We start from the raw sequence: 27,270 nt of genomic DNA on the forward strand, positions 1-27,270 counted from the left end.
ATCTTCTTCTGCTTACTCCATCAGGGTCACGGTTGGGCTAGTGCTTATAACCAGCACTCTATGGGCAAAAGGTGGGGCACATCCTACAGGGCGCCAGTCCATCACAGAAACATCCACTCACACCTAAGGATAATTTAGAGATGACAATTAACCTAACAGTCATATGTTTAGACTGTGGGAGGAAGCCGGAGTCCCCAGAGAGAACCCACACCTGCACCAGGAGAAACTGCAAGCTCCATTCAGAAGGACCCTTGGTCTGGAATTGAACCCATAAACTTGTTGCTGCAAGGCAACAGTGCTACAAACTGCACCACCGTGCAGCCCTCAAAGCAACATCTCTAAAAAATAATTTGCTTTATTAAAGGGGCATAGTCCCCTTATAGTAAATAACAATGTAACACAATGTTTAATAATTAGAAAAATAAGGTAATATTCACCAACTTTCCATTCGGATCATTAATTCATTTTTGAGCCAAAATAGATTCCTGCACTGGGTGCCATGAGCTGAGATTAACAGATGTGAAATAACTACTGGCAGTACTGAGCCTGACCTTCCTGTATTCCCTTGAGATTGTAGTATGTAGTTTGTGTGATACAAAATTTGGCAAAAAAACTTTTCATTGGATTGAAAACAAATGAAACCCTCAATAATATTGTTGATGATCCCTGAATTTATCTTAATGGTGTTTGCACTTAGGACTATGAAAAGCATTGCTGTGACTAGTATCCATATTAATTGAGAATTTTACTCACCCATCCATCAAATTTGCAGCAACATCCAAATGCCCCAGCAACTTTAGCTACTCTTCAGTGAACAACGCTTGAATAGTACCCAGGACTATTTGAGTCTCATTATTCTGAAAATCAAATATTTTTGTGCGATTTTTACACTTGGAATTTTCTTCTCTCTTTTTGCACCTCCACTGGAAGGTACTAACCTGCTTAGACTCATTATTTCCTTGTTTACGGCTGCCTCTGGTCCTACAGTGTTGTTATTGTAAATATACACTGAAGGGCTTAATTTACTAAAAAAAATGAACCAAAGAATAAAATGATAGACAATAATATTAAATAATACACCAGGACAGTTAACCAGAAAAAAAAAAGTATGCAACCGGACAAAGCTGTTATATAAATTTGAAAAGTAATATAACAATACTGTGTCCCTTTAAGTGAAATGCAGAACCAAGGAGTTATTTTCGGCTTTGGAGACCCCAGATAAAGCAGATCAAAACTGTGATCCTGTCTCAAAACGACCAAAGCTAAAAGTGCAATGCCTTAATTTGAAGGTTAAAAATGAAGTTTAAAAAATGAAATGGATCCAAGGGACCAATCAGCTACAGGATCACTGGCCCCTTTTGACCACTGTCTACAACTGCCCAAGCCTCCTGTAACAGTTAGGGTTTAAACCTAGGACCTTTTCTAGTGCAAACTAATGTCACTGACCTGTCCTTTTAATATTTCATTGTATGTCTATTTGCTTTTACCATCTTATTCCTCATCTCCACCTGTGAAATGAGTTCCTTCATAGCTGATTGTCTCATTGTCCTGCTGTACAATAAAATCAATGCACCACCCTCTGAGCAGTATAATGTGGGTTGTTGCATTTTACAACAGACCTCCAGTCTACTTTGCAGGACATCCAAAGTCTCAAAGCATTACCAGCAGTCTGTACCCTCCCATTTACTTTAATTTATTCCAATGACATCACACAGTCCCAAAAACCTGGTTTATCATTTCTTTGACTCTTCTATAGTTAAACTACTATGCTCTGTCAAAGATAAAGCAGCAAATTTTACTGTTTTTAACCCAAAGTGTTAACATTCATTGTAATTTCCCTTGTTTGGCAAACTGTTATTTTTTGAATTTCCTCTGGATGTGTCACAAGTTTCCTTGAATAAAAAGCTTGATTACAGCTGCAAATGAACCTTCAGATTGTTAAGTTGACGATAAAACCAACTGTCTGGGTTAGCTTGAGACAGACCATCTTAAAGGCTTGGGAAAAGAAGTTTAGATGCCGTTAAGTGACTTTGTTTTATTTATACCCCTTTACAATGCAAATTGGTACTATCCTGTTTACAGGCAATTACATAAGTAGATTCTGTACTGGGGGTGGGGGGGTTAATGCTTCTTCTTTAAGTAATTTAATATTTTGTACAAAACTTCACCGTGGTAAACAAATATTTTAATCTGAGGCTGAAGAAAGCACAAACTAGGAGTAGTTTAAAATAAAAATATGTTACTACAACTACAGCTTTTAATGGGAATTCTAAAAGCAGAATATCGCCATCTAGTGGATCAATAATAGACGTTCCACAATCTAAATAGGAAACTCAAAGAAAAAAAAACATTTTATGTGAGACTAAAGGTTTGAGATGGACAGAAATAATTTTCCCCACATCTGTTGCTGCGACACCTGTATTAATTATTGTTTAATATACAGTGAATAAGATTAATAAAACCAAGGTGTCCCAGAAAACCAAGTTAGTACCAATACTGTTACTGAAGACAAAAAGTGAAAAGAATCACTTGTTATAATAAATAGATCAAATAATTTCATGGAAAGGAAAAAAAATCCCCTCTGCATTCATAAAAAGGAACTACATAATGTTTATTAAAATATATAAAAAGACAAAATACATTTATGCACAATTATATCCATGATGAAATATGCATATAGAGTACAAATATTATACAGTAAAATGTGTTTACATATAAAGTTTTTTATTTTTATACATAGAGGAATATATTTTTGCATTAGAACTGGCAGTGGTGATTTTATGCTCCCCCCCTCCCACAACAAACCCAAACACGAAGCCCCAGGGCCAACACAATTCGTCCCACCTTGAAAGTGGGGCGTTTGTGAAAAGCTCTGGAGCAGCAGCACCTTTACACCTGAGATCTGCATTTCTGGAAAAGTCTCACATGGAACAACTATTTAGACATATACCGTAGCTTCATAGGACTATAATTGAGGAAAGTGAATGACACAACAGAAGTCATCAAAGTTTCTTCTTTACTGGTTCCCTTAATAGATATGTGGTAGGAGTGCAGGGTTTCAAGTAGAACATCTAGAGAAAATACTGAAAAATATTAGGTCTGCTTTGTTTTGGGCTTTTGCTGCAATTGAACACCACCGTACTGCTAAGCAGACATCATCCCCATCAGACAACTTGGTTGCTTAGCACAGCTGTTCTCAGGATACTTCTGTAAAGTTTGCCAGAGGATTTAGCGTGACGTATTTCCATTGGATGAGTCCTTCTAGTGTGGTTGGTCCTGTAATGGTCCAGTTTTCATTCGCATATTATGCTGTCATGTTTGGTGGTAGTGGTGGTAGTGGTGGTGGTGATGGTGTTCATGGTGATGGTGATGCTCATGGCGCTGCACCATGGGAACCACAAGCCCTGGGCTCCCAGGGGGGCAAGACACCTGCTCCCTCTCCATGTTTGGCAGCACTGAGGGCTGCTGGTGGGACTGAGGAGTCAGAGGGGTTTTGGTCGGGGACAGGGAATCACGAGCTCTGGCCTTTAGCCGTTTGCTGTGGCTATGCTGCAAAGGGTGCTGGTGGTGACCTGAAGGTTGAGACTGGTGTGGTAGGTGGTACACATCCTGACCTCCCTGACCTGCAGCGCTGCCGCCATGCAGTATCGCTTGGCCGGGGGGGTGGTGGCCGTGGCATTTGCTGGATTTGCCTCCACCGTTATTCCCTCCACTTCCCTTGTAGGCACCTTTAGGGGATTTGAGGAACTGTGTGCCTTTGGCTCGAGGCTCTGAGGGGTTGTAGCTTTCACCGATGACCTGTGAACGACGGTGGTGGACAACCTGGGCTTCTGGCTCATGGGAACGAGAGCGACTCTGGCTTTGTGAGCTGCGAACATGAGACTCCTGAGTGGGATAGTCTGGGTTGGTTCCTGAAAGACACCACAGGTGAAGGTTATATGAAGTCAAATTGTAAATTAACTATCTATCTTGATCTGTCTATCTATACCCATCAATCTGCAAAATATCTTTGGTAAAATCAAAAGTTACAACGGTAAACACAAAAAGTTGCCTGGTTGGAGTTTCAGTGCAAATAGCATCTGGAGCATGAATATTATGGACTATGCCAAATAAAAAATATGCAACAACATTTTAGTTCTGAATAAAGCTAAGGATGCATTGTATAAATTAACACCACGTAGTTTATATTAGTGATTATGGGAATTTAAAAAATGTGTTTAGTTTTATATTAGGCTAAAAAGGAATTGTTTTGCAGAGACCTTTCATCCAATTGCAATGATGGAAGGAAAATATGAACTACATTACTTAACATTTTGTAGTAAAACTAAGAAAAACTCTGATATTGGGAAAACAAAACATTATTTACAATACAAAAATGATTTTAAAAAAAATAACAGCGATATAATGCCTTATTTTTCAAAGATAAGGATTAAAGGTATAGTGGAGGATTATTGCGTATTTTTGAAAAGATCGGCCCTCAATACAAAAAAAGACACATGGACAACCCTGTACCCACTCCCAAGAGGGAATGCCTATAAAATGAGTGCGAGAGCATGCATAAGCCCATTTCTCCTCATACACGCTCTGTTAAAAAGTTGCTGTTTGCATCGCTCATACAAGCTTACTTTCCAAAAGAAGATTTGCTATTTTTCCACAATGTAAAACTCACCACCGGTAAGTGAAAATTGGGACGAGCACATAGGACGGCCGTACGTAAACATATCACCAGAATGATTGACAATTAGGAGGACCATTTATTTTGTTGATCCACCCTGAAAAAGAACATCCTCCACTATACCTTTAATGATTTTTTTTTTTTTTTAAGATATAGCTTCAGTTGAGCCTGTGTCTGACTTTGTGGCTTGAAAATTGCTGCCCACTGTAGGGATGTCTTATATAAATATCAGATATGAGTCCGATGTTAGCCAAAAAAAAAGAAATCACAATATATCAGCCTGCATCTAAAATCTCTGATATAAGCACGCTGATAGAAACACTCTATGTAACGCTCTATGTAACCTATTAGTTAATAATCTGTTGTTCTCATACGTTTTGTTATCGACTATTGTTCTCTTGTGAAAAGTCGTTTGAATGATAAAGCTTGATGAAGCCTTTTCAAACATTCCACACTACAAAATAATTCATACAAGTTTTTAGAATCTGTGCTGATACAATATGCTGTCAATATCCATATCAGTGCATACTTAAAGCTGCATTATCTCTATTGTATAAGGAAACATCTACCATATACAGTATGTTTAATTGACAAACCAAAGTGAACTGACCTTCAAATCTGGACGTGTAGTTCTCAATGCCAGCCAGGTCCAGGTAGTGATTCCTCCTCTCTGTGTTCTCGTCCACGCAGTAATGCTGGCCCTCAGCGGCTGGAGGCTCGCTGCTCTGAGCCTTACTACTGCAGAGCAGTAAATAAAAATCATCTTCGCTTTTACACTTTTTTTATGAGTGAAAACATCAGACAAGGTTTCAAATAAGGACTAACCTGAAGTAGGAGGAAAGACGCTTGTCAGACGAACGGCCCTCATCATGGTGACAGCGCTCTGAAAAGATTAAAGTTATAGTTGAATAATCACAATTAACTTTGGATACGTAATAATTAGGCCTAGATCCTTGTATTTATTAAAATTTCCACAAAAAAGTATCAGATATCCAATTTTCAGTTCACATCTCAGCTGTGCGTAGAGAATTAATCCTCCAAACTGATCTGAAAGACTTCTCTAAAATGAATTTCTAAAGGAATTCTATGAAAATATCTTCAGATGTTTATTTAGAAAATTCATGAGTTTAAATTAAAAAATGTGTTACTTTTCCTCCTTCACATAAGTAGACATATGACAACTCAGAAATTTTAATACCAAAAAAAAAAATCAACTTTTTTTTTTAATCAAAAAATTTTTCTATATGTATAAAGACCAAAACAATTACTATTTAGCAGTGTAGTATAGAGCTATTATTTTTTCTACATCTGAACTAACTCAGATTGACCCCGGTTTAAAATCTATAATACTTAGAAATCTTCATTCAAAACATGATTATCCTAAACTTTTGTGGGATTTATAGATCTTTTATTAAAAAAAATATATATATTAAAACAAGTCTTAATACTTTGGTATTTAAATGAGGTCTGCATAAAGAACCACAAACAGTTGGATAACTATGTCTGATATGATTTAAAGGCAAAACAAATTTTTTAAATGACAGTTTCTTCTGACTGGCTCCATTTTTTTTTGCCCATAGCTCAAAAATAAAGATACTGGAAAAAAAAAAAATAAGAGTACAATATAAACTTACGTAAAATAGTATGTATCTTTTTAGAAATGTTTGTTTTCGTATTAGATTGCGGAATAAGGTATTCCTTCAAACACTTTCTCATTCTTGTGCAAACTTGGGGAAAAAATAAAATAAATAAAAACCCAGAATTTTAAAGGCTGAACAGGAAACAGTAGGTTTATTTTTCAGTCACCTGGTCCTGTATCTCTCCTGTGGCTCCTGGGCTCTGGAGTGACAGTCAGCTTCACGCGCAGGGTCTTGCTCTTGTTATGACATGAGTGATTCACAGAAGCGTCCACCACATCGTAGATGGTGTGCATCAGACTTGACATGTCCTTTTGAGATCCAAAAAAAAAAACAATAGAACTTCAAAATTAAACTATAACCTCATATATAGATGGTTTATTTAGTTTAGACATAGAGGTTTGGAAGCATTACAAAGACAACAACCCAGCCCACATACTTCTTTGGTGACTTTCCCACTGTTGTCAAAGTCATAAAGAGTGAAGATCCACTCCTGACGGTTGTCATCTTCCACAGAAACATCACACTCCACATCCTGAAAATAAACAAAAACATTTATTCCACCTTGTTAAACACAAAAAATCCACCTGTAATCACTGTGATTATGCTCTCAAGGAATGCCGAGGGCAAGACACGTTTATGTTACAGACAGCAGGGGGCAGCAGAGAACAGCTGCAAAGTTCTTTATAGGACAGGATTTTTAGACGGTAAATTAAAAAAAGATAGCCAGAAATTTCCACATGAGAGCAAAGAGAAATAAAATAAAAACTACATATTGCTACTAGGTCTTACATTGACACTGATACGTTTCTTTCCAGAGGTTTTAGAGGTGTCTTTGAGAGGGTCCTTCTCTCCATCCTCTGAGTGTATGTAATGCAGGTAGCTCTCACAGCCCTCTGCCTTCTCTTGGGGAAGAGCCACTGTTTAAGAACAAGAAAGGGAACAAATCAATCAGAAAAAAAAAACATCTTGTTTAATGCAAGAGGATCTTAGACCCTCACAATAAAAAATCTGATACAGTGAGTTATTTTAAGGTAAAGGGGTCCTCCTAATTGTCCTTTGTGGTCGTTTACAGTTAGCTGTCTTTTTCTGCACATGTGCACTTTCAGGCATATATATGTTTCAGACAGTCATTGAAGCTTGCCTTTCTCACTGCAGTTCTTTGAAAATAGCAGATGGTCATAAGAGAAAAAGTGTCAAGGAAGTGTATGAGAAGAATAGAAAGGACTCAGAATAGAGAAACCAAACTAGAGTGTTTTTGGGAGATCCTTTCACGCCATGGTGTACACTGAAAGCACAGGTGGTGCTTCCAGGGAACTTTCCAGGGAAGATAAGTTTATTTATTTTGTAATTTGCATCATTAGTAGTTATACGGTAGCCACAGATCCTTGTTTACCCCACAAACATATCCAAATTCCCACTGCAGCACACACCCATACACGCAGGTCTTGATTTTTTTAATGTACCAGTAGTCTTATTTGCGGGGAAACTTTTTATATACAAATATGGAAGGAGTGAGATCCATCTGAGCGACCGTCTTATCATTGCGTCCCTGCACCTGGAGAAATGGGCTTGTGCATGCTCTCACCCGCGTTTAATAAGCGTTTTTGAAGTGGAGAGTCTTTTTAAAAAATAGCTAAAATCCTCCAATATACCTTTGATTTGATCTTTTGGTCTGTAAATGTGGTGTCCAAAAACTTTAAAGCAGAACTATTATGAGAGCAACCTTATTAAGCAGTTATCAACATTCCCTCAAAAAGATATTTGGAAGAACACCTAAATCAATCCTAATTGTACGATCAATGATTGATTGGCTGCGTCTGTAAGGCTTTTTATTTGTTTTCCAATAATCTCTTTAAGAGTTCAAGTGGTATTTTATACTAATCTCATTGAAAACAGACAAAAATATGATATTACCAACAACTGAGCAAGCTGTCAAACATCTCGTCTTCTCCACTTACCCTCTAGGGGACAGTGTTGGTCTATGAACTGCCCTTCCTTCAGCTCAGCATTTGGAAACTCCTGGGAAAAATGAAAAGAAATACACAGAGGATTGGGGGGTCAGAGATGTAAGTGAATCTACAGTTCAGACCACAGACACAGAGAAAACAAACAGTTCCAGCTAAAGCATTTCCTACTCAGATGAGCAGCAGAGGGCTCCAGGCTCCAGCATGGCCAAACACTTTGAACATCTGCATGCTTATTGTGTTTCACTGTCTGGGACGCAGCGAGCGCGGCCACAGCCAAGCTTTCAAGATTCCTTCGAGCCCTTCAAATGGATCCCTCACATCCATCAAAAAGCCCCCGATGCACTTCATCATCTGAGCTTCCTCTGCCTCTCACTCTCTCAGCCAACCTGTTTATTCTCATCTTCCATGACATGAGAGACCCACTGAGAAGCGTTTGATGGAAACCCAGAGTTTAGGAAAAAAAGTTCTGTTGTATTGCTTTTCATTTTTTTTTTTTTTTTTTTGTAGCTTAACTCTGAAAAGTTTGGCTTATGTGCAACAAGCCACAGAATGGCGTCTGGGTAGCGTTTATGTTGAATGCCAGATGGAAAAATGTCCTTGTAGATAGGATGAAACTCACTAATTACACCAGTGCAGAAACAAAAGAGGGATGGAAAGGAAAAATAGTCGACTAACTCATATCTTACATGAAACTGGAGCGCAAAGCATTCTGCACATGGGCTAATTCAAAGGCACACAGAGGGAGATGCAACACACACACACTAGGGGCCTTTTCTAATTACAAGTGCATTGTGGAAACAATGAAAATTAAGTGCAGCACAGGCCTTAAACCACAAATATTTAAACAACAAATGATTCAACTTATTTACGTCATTCCCTGTTCCTCTAAGCTGCTCAGCAGGCTTTGAAATAAAATCGCACCAGTTTGAATCAAGGAGGCCCACTGAATTGAGACAAATAAAAAACAGACAGGGTGCTGGAAAACAAAAGAACTCCGTGTACCTTTTGACGGAGCCGGGGTTCGAGCGAGAACACCAACATCTGCATGTGTTTAGGTGAGGCGAGACCCCTCCCCGTTTACCCCCTCTGCCTCTCAGAATAATCAGAGCGCCAGGCCCTGCTGTGGTTCTGTTTAAAGACGCTGATTATTCTGGATTTCAGCATACCTCAGGACCTTAATCTGGTCGTGACCTTCAGAGCAAAATGGGAGGCTGTCTGATAAGTCTCAGAGGTCTGGGCCCGGATGGCCAATGGAGGCCCTGGGAGACGAACAGGAGGAAGGAGATAGGCAAAGTAGGGATAAAGGGGAAGAAGGAGGGAAGATCAGAGGAAGAAAGAGAAGGGAGCGAGGCTGATAAGAGGAGTGTGGCAGAGGAGGATGCAGTTGGCAGATACGACCAATCTGTTGGTTTCTTTAGACTTGTGAAGCTCAGTGGAAATGATGGGAGGCTGGGAGTAATGGAAGCAGTTTTCGTTTTATTTATCTTTTTTTTCCGTCATAAACAAAGATCCCTTAATCATAAAGGACGCATTCTTGAAAGAAAAAGAAAGAAAATGTGTATTTATATACACAAAACACACAATATCCATCTTTTGTGGTTTCCCCTGACAAGTTGTTGTTTTCCTTCTGATCTGGAAGCTTTTATCCCCTCCCTTTTATCCTGCAGTCCCCCTAATGAAGGCCAGTATGTAAAGACTCAGAGGAACATCAAAAACAGCCATCGATTCCTCCTCCGCTCATTCCCATAAGGTATTGGAGCAAACGGTGAGCACGGCTAAATTAAAGACTTATCTTTTAAAGGTGGACAGATCACGTTTTTCCTGGCTGAAGAATATTCATTTCCAGAATTCTTTGATCATATCAGATTTCTTCTTATACACATCGTGAAACATAAATTAGGAGGGAAACACGCAGAAGGTTTTTAGATGGAGGCAGTGTTTTTTTTTTATCCAACAGAAAATAAAGGAAATACTAGATTATTGCTCTTTATGCATCAGATTTAGCTTGATTTGAATGCCTTGTTTGCAAATGTAGGAAATGCAGAAGACGTCTTCAGGGTAAACACAATACTGAGGGAACCAGCAGGGCTTGTGCCGACCACATGTCCCTTTTCCAATGGCACCGGCCCCACCTCCATGCTCATTACATCCATTGGTGGAGCTAATGAGAAAGCAGCCTGGACCTAACCGCAGTCTGCAGTTTAACATCTAAACACATCTCCCTCCACATCGCCCACGGTGTTGGGATTAAATCTGCCCTCCACATGTGCAGTTCACTATTCACTCACAATAGCTTTCATTTTTCACAATCAGATCATAAACATCTCTCCTGCCTTTATTTTTAGGTCAACCTCCTCTGTAGGTATCTTAGAAAGAAATATTTTTAAATCGAGGGTACAGCTTGAATTCCCTGAGAGTTAAGGTGAAAGAAACGTCTTAAATGTACATATGTTGAGGAAGAAACTTCAAGAAAAAGTTATCAGATCTCCATTAGCTGGAAGTATGCAGTGACAGCGTTCTGTGTAAACACACTGCTTCTGCAACGCCTAACTGTAAGAGAGAAAGAAAAATGTGTGATGTTTGTTCCTGTTTAATGCCGCCTTTCTGCCAAACTTCCCTAAAGCCTCCGTCTTCTGCCAGACTTTTATGTGGGATAGAGTAACCAGGGGAAGCTTTCATAGCTCCCTACCAGGTGACATCAGACATCCCCCAGCAGTCTACACACCCCCCTCCCACCTCCACCACCCCCTGCCTGCCTGCCACCCATCCTCCCTCTAGAAAACACTGCACATCTTTGTTCTCACATCCCCTTCTCTGGCTCCCCCCACTAAAAATAAAGTGCTTGCACTTCTTTAGGGCCACGCTCCAGACCTTATGATGCAATTTAAAAAAATCGTGCTTTAAAAAACACGGGAGGCCGACATTAATATTGTTTACACACTTCCTCTGCCCTCGGGTGAGGAAATATGGCAGCTTGATCGGATGTCTCAACGCGTGTCGAAGTACAAACATATGCTGGAAACACACAAAAAAAGGATGCAACTGTCCTCTGCCTGCGGTTTTGAATTTGTGGATCTTTTTTGTGCTCAGGGTTGAGCAGGAGTAATTGTTATTCTTGATACATTCTGTAAAATTTATGGGAATCTTTATGTTGCTCTAAGAAATCCAGGTCAAGAATCTAGGATATCTTGTATTTAATGTTAAATGGTGCATTAGGAGGTAAATGCTAGGAGGTTATTACATTTCACCGGGCGCCAGCGGGAAACGCCTCGAGACCACCAGCCAGGAGACCAGCATTACCCCTCAACCCCAATATGAACTGCAAATTATCCTGGTGTTTCCCATTTAAGAAAAATCAGGATCCAAATGTTATTACTACAAAGAAGGGAAGATTCGTTTGTAAACAAGCTGGATTTAGTCGCACATTCCTGAGATTAAAACTAGAGGGACGGGGGCCATTCAAAAATAAAAGCCCTCCGTTCCAGCTGAAACCAACCTGGCCTCGACTCAAAACCAGATGTGAGCGGTTCAACTGGAAAGAGGCAGAGCAAAGGAGAAGGAGGGGGAAGGGGCTGATGCCTGAAACATTTTGGGGTCTGAAGAGAACGAAGAGCAGATTAACAACCTCCGGCAATTTCTGTCTTCTACTTATCAACCAATAAAGCGTATTGGAAACTGAAATCATTGAAATTCTGAGATTTACATGTCTTTGAATGCTAACCGTTTCAAAATGAAAAAAAGGATAATTTTAAATATTAGTAGATCTACTTTTTCTTAGGTTAAACTTTGGATCAAGGCCTCAAACTTTCAGATATTTCCAGGCAATAATGTCCAATGTTTAAGCTGCTCTTTGAAAAGCTGTTACCTTGGGAGGCTGATTCAGCCGAAAAGTTTGTTTTAAATCAGTGAGCTGCTTGGAAAAAAAAAAAAAAATCAGAGCGAGCACGTTAATGAAAACATTGTTTTCTTTGAAGTAATGTCAGTTATATCAGGGATTTTTTCTTTTATTCTTTTTCTTTTATTTGACCAGTTTTGCCCGGATGAGATTACAGAGAAGTTTTGCACTTGCAATTTCTGGAAAAAAAAGAAATTGGACTTTAGCAGATAACAGGAAGGCAGAATGTGTTATGAAGTTTTTGCGTCATCCTCTACTGCACAGAGAATATGCTTAGAATTTAAAGAAACTATTTTAAATAACAATGCAATACTGTTCACAAACAAACTCATGCCAGCTTTGCTCAAAAGCATAAATTAATGAATAAATTACATTCTCGAACAGAAAGGATGTATATGGATCCAGTATAGTCATGAAAAATGAATAATGACTTTACAATTTTCTAAATCTAACAGTTCATCTGACCTTTTCCCTTTGAAATATAATGTTCCTTATAGCTGCTCTTTAACTAAAATGAATTTTGTGTTAAAAAAATAAAACTAAAAAAATAAACATGGGAAAGAGCTAATCTTCTAATACAGAAAACAATCTTTTGGATTATATTCACTCAAATATCTCCTGAACGATTTTAAAGTGGAGGAATGAGCCATAGTCCAGACTTTATTTTGATAGAAAATCTGTGGAGGGACCTAAACAAAATAGTGATGGTGTCAAAAAGCTCAACCACAAAGAAAAAGGGTCAAAACAGGCCTACCAGAGGTAACATGCAAAAATTTACTAAGCAATTAAAAGATGGCTTCAATTTCCTTAAAGTCCAGGAAAGTCTTCTGCCAAGCAGTAAGAAGTTATATATCATTTTTGACCCTTCGTTTTTAATTTAAGGTAAATAAAAACAGATATTTTATTCTTTAAAGTAGAATTCTTTATAAAGCCTATTATCTTTAGAAAGATGCCCGCTTACATTTTCTATCAGAAAAGCAATTCCTTGGTGGAGTCATTTTCAATACAAATCTGCCAGAGTTACTCTTAACTGTGGTTCTTAAAGAGTTTCAAATAAAATTGTAATCTCCAAGTCAAGATTTTGCAAAAAGACAAATCAGTTACACATCTCTGACTGAATCACCTCTGGTTTAAAAAGATGTTAACGTTAATACCTAAACTAACGAAATAGAAAAATCGCATCCACAATTTTAAGCTGTTTAATATAAATCTGAAATGGGTTCTACTAGTTTAAGTAGTTTACATGCACATATTTAGATTTTTAACCCAAAATACAATTTGTACAAGTATTTCTTTGTACCTAGTAAAATATTCTGTAGATACTTCTATATTTTCACCTGTGGTAATGAGATCAAGGCCATCCTGCCTTCTGATTTAGCCTATGCTGTTTTAGATGGACTAGATATGGCCTTGTTTTGAGGACTGCAGGAACCTCTTTGAGGTCAAATAGGAGGCAGAGCCTCTCTCTTGGCAGAACATGAATCACTAAGGCGAAGCCTCTTCAGTCCTACTATAACAACAGCTGTGGTGAGAGATGAACATGCTTGTCTGTCTATGTAAGAGTAACGTGCTCACCGTTAAAAGTCAGCCGCTCCCCTTCAATCAGGGGAGGAATGAGCCTCCACTCTACTCTTTGTCCTGTCACTGATCTTTCTTTCACTTTGATTGTGACCTCCTGAAAGCCCTAAACAAAGATTAGCATCACTGGCTGACAGCCTTGCATCTGTCACCGCTGCTGTAATCAGCCTGCCTTCATTAAAATGGGCTTTGATAGGAGCCTGATGTAATGGGGCACAGGACCCAGCCCTCTGATGTCTCACATTCAGCTACCGAAGGACTCATGCCCTTCATACCAAAGACTCCATAAAACGCATCAATCTGGATGAGGCAAATGGATAAAGTTATGGCAGCATGCAAGATAAGTGATGCTTTTGATCAACTGCTATAAAGAGGAATCTCTGGATGTCTTTGATTGCTGGATTAATTTGAAGAAATGGCTTAACTAAGTATATAGATAGCCACACTGTTACTTTAAAGTAAGACACATATGTGATGCATTTGATGAACCGCTCCTTCAAAAGATTGCTGACATGGTTTTATTTAAGTTTGACCAGTTATTTATTTTACATTTAGAGGCTAATTTATGAAAAAATTAAGAAACAGATTACCTGAATTTCCATTATGGAAACAAGTGGATAATCCCATATATTGTTATTTATGAAATGCTTTATGTAGATGCCTGGATGTTCAGACAGTCAGAAAACAGTGAAATAAAGACAAAAACCTAGTTTGTTTGTTTGTTTTTCAAACTAAAGCTTCTCTCTTATTGAAATTACAATCTGCATTTGGGTCCCTTCCCATTGGTAAAAAAAAGCTTAGACTGACCCCCTGCTGGCAAGCTGCGGCTGAGAGTCTGGTGCCACCATTATGGTAGGTTAGCATTGATGATGCCACCAGTGTGGCAGAAATCAGGAAAATAAACAATAGAGAGCAACTTGTAAGGAAGCCAGGGCATAGTAAGTATGCTCTATTGTTTCAATATATTATCTATCTGAATACCTCTCACCAGCGCTGTGCCACGTTTATCGAATGTAAGCAGTTGTTTCAGGTTGTTTGATCAGACGGGACTGGTGCGGTGTGTTGACGTCCATATGTTGCTCTGAATGGTATCATCTAAGTTAATAGGTCGAGTCTGTTGTTCCCACTGCATGCCGATCAGAGCCAAGGCGATTTTAACACGCGTCGCTTACCCAGTCGTTTGGCTTGGGTAGAGCTGTTCCCACTGCCACTAAAAGTCAATTGTTCCCTGGTTTAAACTGGCTTTTCGCCCAGTGGGAAAGAGGTATAAGACTGACTTTAGATCACTGTCTGAAAAAAAAAAAGTTATTTATTAATTTATCTATATGTACTGTGCAGTGCAAAACTTCCTTCTTACCTAAACATAAACAAATTGCTTCTATTTATTGTTTTTGATACACTTTAATTTTGAAGATTCCAGATATATCTCAATATTAGGCAAAAAAATCTAGCTTAAATTCAAAATTAAAAATGCTTATTTTAAAAAAGCCTTGTTCTATGGGGTCATAGGAAACTCCTAATGACCGGTTATGGAAACTCTGGTGGCAACTAATGCCATCAAGCCATTTTTGTTGCATTGTAAGCAATTAAATTGTGTGTTTGCTGGTCTTCCTTGTCTTATTGCACAACCCTTATGTCATTAAAGTCAAGCATTGATAGGACAGGACTTTCTAGATATTTTAGCCTTCTTTGTGTTGTCTGACAGCTGGTATTCAAGTAATTTCTTCCTCCTGCATCTGTGGTACCAGGCTAGTGCAAAATTCCCAAAAAGAACAGCTATTCACAATTAATTGATGATTCAAAGATGGAGGGGAACTGGTGTTTTCAAATGCATTCAGGTTGTTTTTATATATAAAAAATGTTTTGGGATCTGGAACAGTGTGAAAAAAACAATCAAGAAATTTGCAAGGGGCAAATAATTTTCCCTCTCTGAATTATATTTATTTAGACAGTTTACACCTAAACAAGGCTTCTGTAGCACCACACCAGAAAAAAATCATCAAAATTAAAGAAAAGACATGGCTAACCAGTAAAGTGCACACACACAACCTGACGACAAGAAAGGGGCGAGTGATGAGGCGATGGCATATCAAAGTCTGCATGGGACCCAAACAGGATGTTCCTCTTTTTCTGGCCTCCATGTGAAATTCTGTAAGCTCCGGCTTTGGCCCCCGGCTCTCAAGCCCAGCCAATGGGGAGTGCATCCAGGCCGATAAAGCTGAGGGGATTTGTTCCACATTCCACGGGCCCTTTAAACAACATAGAGGATGCCAGACTGCCAAGCTGTGGGTGAGGTGGCTAAAACCCAATCCTGTTATGGTCCAAAGGTAGTTACTTTCTGCACACAACCATCTGAGAACTTTCTGAAAGGGATCATATCGCATGTTGCCGCAGGTTTAGCATAAACCAACTTTTTAAACTGTCACGGTCAACAAGCTTTAGAAACTCTGTTTTGTCGACTTCCATATTGAAAAACAAAACCCTTCAGCATACCACTCTCACCTGTAAGACCGCCTTTTCTCTCTGCTGTAGTCAGTGTCAGGTTTCCTGGAGTTCGTCGAACTTTGAGATGTCAGTTATAATTGTTCTCACCTGTGAGATAACCCCTGACACCACAGTTTTCATTACTCATTGTGTTGAGCTGCAAGAGATTTTAGTCAGGGCTTTGAAAAGCACCCGTGGTGGATCATAGGGGCGAGGCCCTGTGGTTGGAGGGAGCTAGAGGCGTTACATGGCTCCTGCGGGTGACTGAGAAATGTAAACAAACCATGTTGGGGACGGACAGCTGCACGTCAGTAAAGCAGAGCAGCGACAAGTCTTAGAATTTACACGGAGCGCAGTCTATCAGCCATCTTATCTTGCGTACCCTCTCGACAATGACTGACAGGGTCAAGTGGGTCATTTTCAACCCATCATTATGGGTGAGTGTTAGGCAAAGTTTAGTAGACAACACCTTTTCAACAACTTTACCTTTAGTTTTTTTACTTCGCCTTTAAAATAAGAAGTCAGTTTTCTCTTTGAAGGGGGAAAATAATAGGAACGTTTATGAGCATAAAGCAGGAAATTGGTGATGATAACTTGCCAAAAATAATATGCAATATTATGGTTTAATGAATTCTATAGCTCTATACTTTAGAAACAAGTAATTGAGAGCAAAATACAAATATACATAATTTCATGTCCCTACTTTGAGTAAAACTAGGAGTGTTTGATGTTGATTTTCAGATATTCAGTAGTTATTGTCAAAGGAGGCAGTTATACCAGCACAGGTTCTTACCTTTATTTAAAAAAAAAAAAGGTTGAAATTCAATGTTTTATTGTGGTGAGCTGTTGTTTTGTTAATTTAAGAAAATAATAATAAAAAAACCACTATGTGGCATAGAAAAAAATTATAAAACTGACCCATTTTTTTTCCTAGAGGTATGTGACTATAGGAACCAATAAGTCATTGTTTCTTAAAATAAGTGGTGATTTGTCCTTGAATTGAGGAGGTTAGTGAGACACTTCGCAGGTGGAACGAGACAATTTACATTCCAAATAACAAAAAAACAATTGCATTATCTTATTCAAGTCCATTTTATCTAATAATCTTATTTTAAGAGTAGATATACTCATTCCATTGGCAAATCATTTTATTCACCTACTCAAGTTAAGGGTAAATAAACTTGATGTAAGAATTTTTTACTTATTTCTAGATCGTTTTTACAGTGTTGTTTCTCTAAACCTTGAAAGATGTTGTCCAAGAATATATACTTTACCCTATTGCAGACTCTTTAAACACGAGAAGCAACTAAAAATCTATTAGCTACTCAGAAATGGTCACAGGGTGGTTTGTTCAGTCAGGACCTATTGTGAATCCTGGTCAGCTGACCTAAATAACAAATCCATTTCTGATAGATTATTTAACCATACTGATTTGCAGTGTGTAAGCAATTTCTTTACTACCGTAGTATAATGAAATTATAACTGTTTTAGTGGTGATTTTTGTACGAGGCAGAGGTGTCGCTGGACACACACATTCAGGTTAATATTAAATCTTAGCAGATTACAATTTTACCTCTTATTCAAGACAGCTATACAAAAACATGTATGCTTTTTTTTTTTTTTTTTTTTTTCTCACAGCATGCATCAAAAAATCCTGGTCTGCTTTCCCATTTGTTCAGCTAGCTAACAACCACAACTATGGCTATTGTTAGGGGCTGAGCAATGTTTTTTAAATTCCAAAATATATGAGCTTTTGTTGCAAAGACATTTTGATGAGGACTGCCTAACTACTTGGTTCTTTGCTGCCAGGAAAAACCCGGCATACCATTTTGTCACATTTGACTGAAGCACTGGCCAGTGGTGAAATGGCTGAACATTCATGTGGTCACAAGCTACTCTTTGAATCATTATTTGCTCAAAAACGAATAACATATCATTGTTTTGTAAATATTTAACTTACCATGTTACATAAACAGTTTCATCTGCCCATGTATGTTCAACATTTAGTCTACTCACTTGAAAAGTATCCATGTTGCTAAAGGACCTTGGTCTGATTTCCTTAACATATCTTAAACAGGAGACGGACTTGTACAGGTTCAAAACCACAACTCTCCAGTCTACTAGTTACTGCTCCCTATGGGTAACAAATGTACGGAAGTGCGGATGCATATAAGTACCCACAAAAAAGGCAGCTTATACAGCCAAAACCAGTGAGCCACCAATGTAGCATTAACTCTCAACACAGTCATCCAAGATTTATGGTGGAGAAACAGAAATGAATGACTGTTATAGTGTAATCTCCTTGAAGAAACTCAGGCCTGTAGAACAGAAGCAGCCAAAACACACAGTGAAGTTCAGGAGGATGCAGCACATGGAGCAAGCAGAGCCTCTAATAACTCATCTGCTATAGCCTAACTATATCCAACAACCTCTGCCAAAACCTCAGGTCCCCAGACACTGCTTGTTTGCATAAATGGTACTGTTCCTCTACATTATGGAAATCTGAGGCTTGCGGCCATCCAGTTCAGGGTAAAAATGTCTCGGCTTTGTAGACTGTAGCATAGTTTTTGACATTAAATATCTAGAGTATGGTGTGAGGGGGAAAAAACAGTGTCTGACCTTTCAAAGCTTCTCTATACCTTTATTCTTACTTCTCTATGTGTTGTTCAACCTGACTGGCAGGTACTGCAGCCTCTTCAAGCCAACAGGCTTCGCCAGTCTTTCAGACCACTGGAACTCCAAACACTGGAGAAATAGGCTTAATTCCAAGCTGTGAAGTTCCTCACAGGCCTGGAACTGGACAGGGGGTCACCATAGGGTCAACACCAAGTGTTTTCCTGAGGAGTCCTATAAATTTGCCCCTGCTGAGCTCAGGAAGCACAGGAGACCTCTTTTTTGAACTAATGTGAAGGCAGTCGGGATATGCAGGATGGACCATGCAATGATTTTTTTTAGATGCAAATCCCCCATGAAACAGTGAGCAAACTGAAGAGGAACAGATGAAGGGGTTAAACAGATGGTGAGCCCTCGACCCCTCTGAAATCTGATTGCATCCCCCCAAACCCCTGGTGCACCTCCAGATGATAAACATGTCCTGAAAACAGGCCACTCCTGTTTAGTATTTGATACCAAGTTGTGCCATCGATTTTTGTTTATGGTTGGCATGACTTGGATTACCGAGAATTTACAAGCATGGCCTTCCCAGGCAATAAAAGTCTATTTTTCCATTCCAAGCATTGTCATTCTAACTGTCTTGAGATGTTCCTTTCACTTTAACCATTTGTTGTTTATATGCAAATGTAGCTTAGTAGGTCAAATAGTTGTATTGCTGGTGAAAGACTGAAGGCTCAGTAACAAAAATCATTATTAAATTAAGCCCATTTCTTATGATGATCATTTTTGGGGGAGAGAACTACTGGAGAGAACCAGTCTCTCCAGTAGTAAAGGATGCCATGGCATGATGCTGCCTCCACTGTGTTTCGTGCCTTGGATGGTGTTCTGAGATTTTTAAACTCCCAGCTACTTATTCTTAAAGTAATGATGGCCAAACTTTGGCCAAACAAGGATATTTTAGCAGCATCAAACAGGTCTCCAGAAACTGGGGTCTGATTGCATTGGCAGACTGTAAAATGGCTTTTTGTCATGCATTCGGGTTATTGTCTTCTTCAATTTTTAATGGCCTCTCAGCTAATGCAGTTGCATAACTGGCCACTACTGACTACTGCTTAATACTGACACTACCTTTTGTAGCTAGTCTCTCAGTTATCTTTTTTATTGTGTTTTTGACTTTTTTTCTGGGGTGTTTTTCATAATAAAACATGTTAACCTCTTACAGAAAACCCCATTTCTTTCCTACAATAGCCAGACATTTTCATAGTCTTGCATACTTTGGTTAATGCAGCTACATGTGATACTTGAAGGTATGAAGATATAGTCAAGGAAAAATCAGATTTATGGAGGTAAACAATTATCTTCCTGACAATTTGACTGTTTTTGTTTAATAATGTCACTCGGAAAGAAATGTTTAAGGTGTTGCTTTAAAATACATGCCTTACACTATTCAAATTAAGTAGAATTAGATTCATAAGCTTACAAAGCCATGACACTTTAAACTGGGCTTTCCCAAATAGCTTAAAGGCATAGTGAAATAAGTGTATATGCATTACTGAATTTAAAGAAAGTAATAAAAACGCATATCTGCATCTTCAACCCAGCGCTCCAATGTGGGCTCTTCCAGTAACCTGACACACTAGCTGTGGGTCTGAAACACTGTTCCCCAGTGTGAAATTCTGAAACGTAATTCATCCATGGCGCAAGCAGAGATCAAAAGGCTACGGCACAGAGGGCAGCTCAGCTCAGCTCCACCTCCAGCTGCAGTTCAGCTTTTTGCAGCAGAGCGAGTAGTAAAAACAGCGGCTTTGGCAGCTATAATCATGAAAACCAAGAATATGCGTCTGGGAATAAGTTCAGGGTTTAACCGTGGGTTGCAATATTTTTATGTTGGTTCCTTCTGGACTCTATCTTATCTCTTGCACAAAGGAAAAGCCTAACAGAGCCCCAACGCAGAGTATCTCTGAGTGGTCCACTTGTGGGACACTTGACGTCTGATAAAAAGTTCTTAAAGAAGGATTTAGGCTTCAAAAAAAGCAGAGAGTGCTGATGTGCAGCAAGACCATAAACGTTATAAGATAATCAGGTGCTACGAGGAGTTCTCAAAGCAGAGCATGTTACAGCAGGGGTAAAAGTTCAAATACTCTGATACACTGGCATCTTTGAAGTGATAGGATCAGCCAGGCCCCTATAAACACTAAGAGGTAGGTGCCTGTTATAAAGAAAAAACCTTCTAAACAACAATACAAGTGAATTTTGCTGTCGTAAGGAAAAGGTTTCAACTTAAAGAGGATTTTTCACCACAGTAACTTTCTTCTCTTTAAAATAAAGAAGTAAAGCCGAGCTTTAGAAGACAGCGTCCTTATTGGGATGTATCTCCTCTAACCATATGGTGTCTGTGAAAGGCTCCCAGTAAGGGGGGAAGGCATCTCAAGGAGAACCGCTGTTTATTTGAAATGAGCCTTTAGGTAAACATGTAACACGGCGCAAAGGGCCAGGTCAGCTTTTTGAAGTGGACGGGGCTCAGGAAAGAAATGGGAGGGTGGAAGAAAAGGGGCTGCCTTCAGAGGAAATGAGAACAGAGGCCTCTTTCAGGAGTGTTTCATCCTCTCCCTCCCTTCCTGTCACATATAGAAAGAACACAAAAGGTGTTGAGCTATATAGCCATCGCAGATTAAGAGAACTTCTTTCTTCTTAGCACAGCTGAAAAATCATTTAAATCATCCTGTAGCCCACCATGTATATCCTCTTCTACCGTAGAGGAGACCAGTTTAGGGCTTTGATGGAGAGAACAGGTTTGTTTAACAAAACCTGTTCTAGCTTTTGCAGCCATACCCCAATGGTGAGGAATGGTTTTGTGCCTAAGGAAGGCTCACTCTGTGCCGTTTGTAGAACTTGGGTCCAAACTTTGAAGCAGCTAGCCGAGTATTTCAACAGCTAACCACTTTCAGATGTAACTATATCATTTTATGAGCTGAGTAACAGCGATACCTACAAACGTACAAGGCATGGGGTCCTAAAGAGGGAAATGATCTGCTCAGAGCAGAACAGAGAGGATAACTCTTCAGGGGTCTGGGTTTGGTTGTCTTTGATATCCCACTCATGCAATGGCATCTTGAATATGAAGAGCAAGAAAATCTTTTCCCTTTTGAGCATATTTCTCTCATATTTCCGTCTCTTAAGCTTATATTTAATATTAGAACAAGCCTGTATAGATAAACCTTTATCAAGCTGCTGACTATATAATGCAAGACTATGCAATAATCAGTGCAACTCTTCTGCATAATATAGTACCGGTATATAAGAGAGAAGCTAAAATAAAAAGAGACAAAATACTGACTAAAACAGCAAAGCATAACAGCTTTGACTAACAATGGCAGGATCTCTCCACAGATCCCCTTTAGCTGACCTTTGTTTTCAGCGTACAGGAAACTATAATCTGTGGTATGTCATGCTTTACAGATACTATCCACTAGGATGATTTTTTCACTAACTTTGACATACTGATGATTAAAAAAAAAAACAGCTGGGTAATGATGCATGGATTTCTATTGTAGGATTTTGAACATCTGTTTTAAAGGCACGTTAAGGACAAAACCAGCAAATTCTGCTTTGTTTCTAGTTCACTTGTGGATAAAATTTAAGAACTCCCACCAGTTCTGGTATCAAAACACACCTTATTGGATAGGTTCTGATGCATCCAGATTAAATTAAATTTCAATTCAGTTTCTTTATGTAGCATCAGCTCACAACACATCAACTCAAGTTACTTTACAGATCTGTCAAAAACAGTTTTACTCTTTAAGATTTCTTCATTGATCACACTCATTGTCCCTTTCACAGACTGAACTGTGACAAAGCACTGTACACATAATGGATATGCAGTTTTTTTTTTTTTTTATCAAGTGAAGTAACTGTTTGAAAGGATCAAAAATGTATTTGATTAATATAATAATATTATATATCATAATATTCAACCAAGATCCTGTTAGTACAAGAACATTTTAAACACTTTCTATAGTTATCAAAACTGACATTTGCTGTGTAGAGAGTCCTTTCCATAGGTTTGGTGTCATACACTGAAAGACTCCATTCCCCTCCAGCTTTAGCTGTATGCATGGAACTATATCAGGGGTCTGCAACCTTTCATATACAAAGATGTATTTTGACCGCTGCGAAAAACTTATTTGGAACCACAAAATAGGCTATTACATAACTTTTTAATGAAACACAACCTATTATTTTTGTTAAACATATGACATAGGAAATCTGTTGACATCTTAAAGGTATAGTGGAGGATGTTCTTTTTCCCGGGTGGATTATCAGAATAAGTGGTCCACCTAATTGTCAATCATTCCAGTGATATGTTTACATAAGGCCGTCCTACATGCTTGTCCCCAGTTAGCTATTTTTTTTCTGTGCATGCGCATCTTCAGGCATATATATGTGGTGAGCTACCGTTAAATGCTTTGCGCAGAGCTCCTCTCGCAATAACAAAGACGGCGCAGGCACCACGCCGTGGAGGAATAGTTACATGACCAGCAGGGAGCAAAAAGCAGTGATCATCTATCTGAACAGTCAGTTAACTGAGTTTTCTAAAAAGTATTTTATATAGTCCTCGCTCTATATAGTAATTGGGATTTAGGGGTTGGGGCGGACATTTGGTCACAGTAAGCTTGAATGATCTATGAGAACAGCAACTTTAAACAAGAGTGTGTACCAGGAGAAATGGGCTTGTGCATTCTCTCACATGTGTTTAATTGGCGTTCCCTCTTGGGAGCGGGTTAAGGGTTGTGCATGTGTTGTTTTTCTTAAAGTGGAGAGGGTGGGTAGTTCAAAAAAAAAATATTCAAAAATCCTCCACCATACCTTTAAACAACCAACAGTTTATTTGAATTTTTAGTTTTCAAAATAAGAAAAACATAAATGATCCATTAAGATGAAGTATGGATTTTCTTCTATAGGATATTTTTTGATGTAAAAAAAAAAAATCATATTTATAAAACATAAATTTCAAGCTAATAAAAGAAAAATGGCTCTAAAAATATATTTCCGGTCCTTTTAATGTCATTCTCTTGTGATAACTGAATTCAAATATTCTTTATCAAAACCACCAAACCTTCTAAGATGGGTATTTGTTATTGTAGTACATTAGCTAGTTCTTTATATTATTTTAAGCCACTATTAAGAGCCCTTGTAGACGTTCCAAAGAGCCACATGCGTCTCCGGAGCAGCAGGTTGTAGACCCCTGATCTAGATTATTTAGAGCATCTGTGAGAACTTTTTGTAAATAATCTGGGGCCTGACTATTAAGTACTCTGTATGTTAGAGTAAGAATTTGAAATGATTGATTCAATAATGACCAGTATGAAGTAAAGAATACAGGTTGTGTGAGCTCACTTGCTTTGACGTGTAAGTAGTCTTACCAGAGCATTTTGTAGGGCTTAGATGCTTGAAAGGAATAATTTATTAAAACCAGTAAAGAGGGCATTGAAACAATCTAGATGCGATGAGACAAATGCATGGATAATTCTTTCCAGTTCTGCTGAAGAGACCATATGCTGCGGCTTAGAAATGTTCTCTAAATGAAAGAATCAAGAAGGAGACAGATGAAAATAAATAAATAGCAGATGAGAAACAAACTCACTGACATCTATCTGTCTGGAAAGGTTAGAAAAGGAAAGGGGTTCACAAAGCCATTCCTACAGATCCAGTAAATCACAGTGAGCCAATATCCACAAAGAAAAAAAAAAAAAAACAGGCAAAAATGGAAAATCTTCCGAATAGTAATCACATTACCAAGAGAGCATCAACAACTCCTTAATGCTACATTCAGATCGGACGCGATAGAAGCAGCAAATGCAGCTGGTTTACATGCAGTCTATTGTTGACACGCATCAAAAGGTCCTGCAGCGCATTTCGAGCACCAGGAGCAGCGCATCTTGACTCATCTGAGCAGCCGAAGCAGCGCCTCATGAGCTTCTGACGCATCTGACGCGCTTCACAAGCAGCAGATGCTGGAGTTGTAAAAATTGACTGCTCTACGCGCCACATCAACCAATCAGAGAAGCTGGTCTGTTAGCTGGCAGTAAGACAGACACAGCGCTGCTGATGCAGAGCGCTATGATCCCTCCACTTAAACTGTTTATTAACGCCTAAATTAACTTAAAATGTCGAAACCTGCTGCCAAAATATGTTCGCTTTTATTATTATGGTGCCTGCAGTTTGGATTACGTACATGAAAACCGCTATCATCTCCTTCAAGGGAGATGTCTTGAAGGAAATGTTAGTGGTTTTCTGCCTGTTCTGTTTGTTCCTGCCTGTTTCTGCATCCCTGTCCAGGATTGGCTTCCTGCAAATCCTTTGGTACTGCTGCACCGGGGACACTCTCAGTGATGCACGCCGCGCCTGCCTTCAGTCCAGCAGCTGGATTCCCCTTTCCAGGGAGATGGACTGGACTGTTGAACCAGGTAAGTGACTCATTGAGATCATCATCTTCTGTCAGATGATCGTGGTCTCTTACCTGTGTTTCTTCCACCAGAGTGTCTGAGATTGGGCGGTGCCCCGCCCCCCTCCTGCAGCATCCGAGAGTCGCAGATCCTATCAGCTCCACAGTTTGTTTTTGTTTTTATATTAATAAACGTTTTGAACTTTCCTACTGACTGCAGAAATTTCGGCATGTTTGAGTCAAAGCTGACATCAACATCATGATGGAGAATGATGTAAACAGAGAAGATGACAAAGTGTGATGCTAATATGGTTGTGTTTAAATGTTGTTTTTATGATGACTGGCCTGGGCTTCTAGAGTGAGTAGGTGTCTTTCACATAGATCATCGAGTATTTTGCCAGTGTTCTGCTCCTGCATGCTGTCTGTCAGGATAGACTTATTCTAAGCCTTCTGTCTGGTCACCGTTTTCAGGAGCACCTGCACTGCAGGAGCTTGGATAAAGAAACCTGTTTTTAATACAACTTGGCACAAAATGATTGCTGAAGATCATTCATAATACAATTTGATAACTTTAAGGGAAGAATTTTATTAAAAGCACAAATAAAGGGAAAAACTAACAAGTAAAATACAAATGGACTCCCATAAGAGAGCTCTGATCAGTTGCTTTATGCCTTCTGTGGTGCCATATCAGGACGATTAATTTTCTTTGTTTTGGCCAAATAGGTTTAGGTTTTATCTTTTTTTTATACAACAGAATTTAGAAACAGAAAAACTGACCATGACATGTTAAAACATTTTTGAATTAATTAATCTTGTAAACTGTATTGAGACCTCCAGCATATTGAAGTACTAATCATTCCAACAGTTGGATTTAAAGGTTACATTTCTTCTGGTGATTTTCAGTTATATTTACTTTGGTCAACATCTGACCCAACCTCAAGTTTCCACTTGCCATATTCAAAGGATCAGTCATGTGCAAAAGTGGAATCCCCATTTCAATTTGAGCAAACAAGCATAACCTCAGACCTTTTCAGTCTGCAAAAATGTTAAAAATCAGTATCTTGAGAGGCAAGGTATCTGCAGTGTCTCATCTGCTAAAGTTTAATGGATTTAAAAAGCTTCCTTTGTTGTCTCTTTTGCCTACTTCAAGCTTTATTCCCACAGTTTATGAAATTAAAATGAACACATTAATACAATCCCACAACAAACAACTAAGACAGAGAAATTATTTTATTTCCTGGGCAGCTCTAAGGCTTGTGAAATTAAGTGCACTTGGAAAAGGACAGGGGTTTATATGGAAACATACCTGACACACTAAAAAGTAATAACCTTTAAGTCTCCTGGTGTTTTACTTGGCTTCGAGTGCACAAGATCAAACACAGACTTGGATCCAGGAACCTTTGCCAGAAATGTCAGCAATAAGCGCTGAGGTCCAGCTTCAGGTATTTCTTTCTCTTGGCAGGGAGGGAAGAGAAAGCGAGAGCAAAGACACATACTGACGTTAACCCATGATGTGGTTTGCCTTGGAGAGGCAGCCACTGACACACTGAACCAGAGGTGAGTGGAGGTGAGAACCACCTGCCTTCATCGGTGACCAAGCAGATGTGGGGCATTGAAATGTCACTGAAAGCGCTGGATAGACTCCATTCTGGAAATCGAGCTATTCACACTCTAGTGCTTCAAGACATGCTGTCATCTGCTCCCGTGAAGCTGCACAGATCTCTCTGAAGTGTGCAAATAGACATCTCATAAATATCTTGAAAGCAACGACAAGAAGTAAGCGACTTCAAAGCTAAGTTGATGGGGCTGAGATATCTCTAAAGGCAACAGCTCTATTTTCTGCATCTGAAGATAACAGTTATAAATCATGTACCTATTCCTTTTTCTGATTAATCTCTGTTCTGGTTTAAGGTGCAGAGAAAACATGCTATTCATTCCATTAAATAAAACAGGACATACCATTTCTACGGCAT

General features: G+C 38.9%; 1 protein-coding gene across 1 annotated transcript in view; it reads right to left on the minus strand.

Moving 5' to 3' along the window:
* Positions 1-2,601: 2,601 nt before the first annotated feature.
* Positions 2,602-27,270, minus strand: part of nkd2 (naked cuticle homolog 2 (Drosophila)) — a 40,233-nt gene continuing 15,564 nt past the window's right edge. Inside the window, exons 4-10 of the mRNA XM_015371073.1 lie at positions 8,274-8,334; positions 7,105-7,232; positions 6,752-6,847; positions 6,482-6,623; positions 5,501-5,558; positions 5,286-5,413; positions 2,602-3,911 (exon numbers count right to left, since the gene is read on the minus strand). Coding sequence (XP_015226559.1) covers positions 3,313-3,911; positions 5,286-5,413; positions 5,501-5,558; positions 6,482-6,623; positions 6,752-6,847; positions 7,105-7,232; positions 8,274-8,334 — 1,212 coding nt within the window. The 3' untranslated portion in view covers positions 2,602-3,312. The remainder of the gene's footprint in view (positions 3,912-5,285; positions 5,414-5,500; positions 5,559-6,481; positions 6,624-6,751; positions 6,848-7,104; positions 7,233-8,273; positions 8,335-27,270) is intronic.

Source organism: Cyprinodon variegatus, unplaced genomic scaffold (assembly GCF_000732505.1).
Source record: "Cyprinodon variegatus isolate N-32 unplaced genomic scaffold, C_variegatus-1.0 Scaffold2, whole genome shotgun sequence".
Classification (NCBI taxonomy): Eukaryota; Metazoa; Chordata; class Actinopteri; order Cyprinodontiformes; family Cyprinodontidae; genus Cyprinodon; species Cyprinodon variegatus.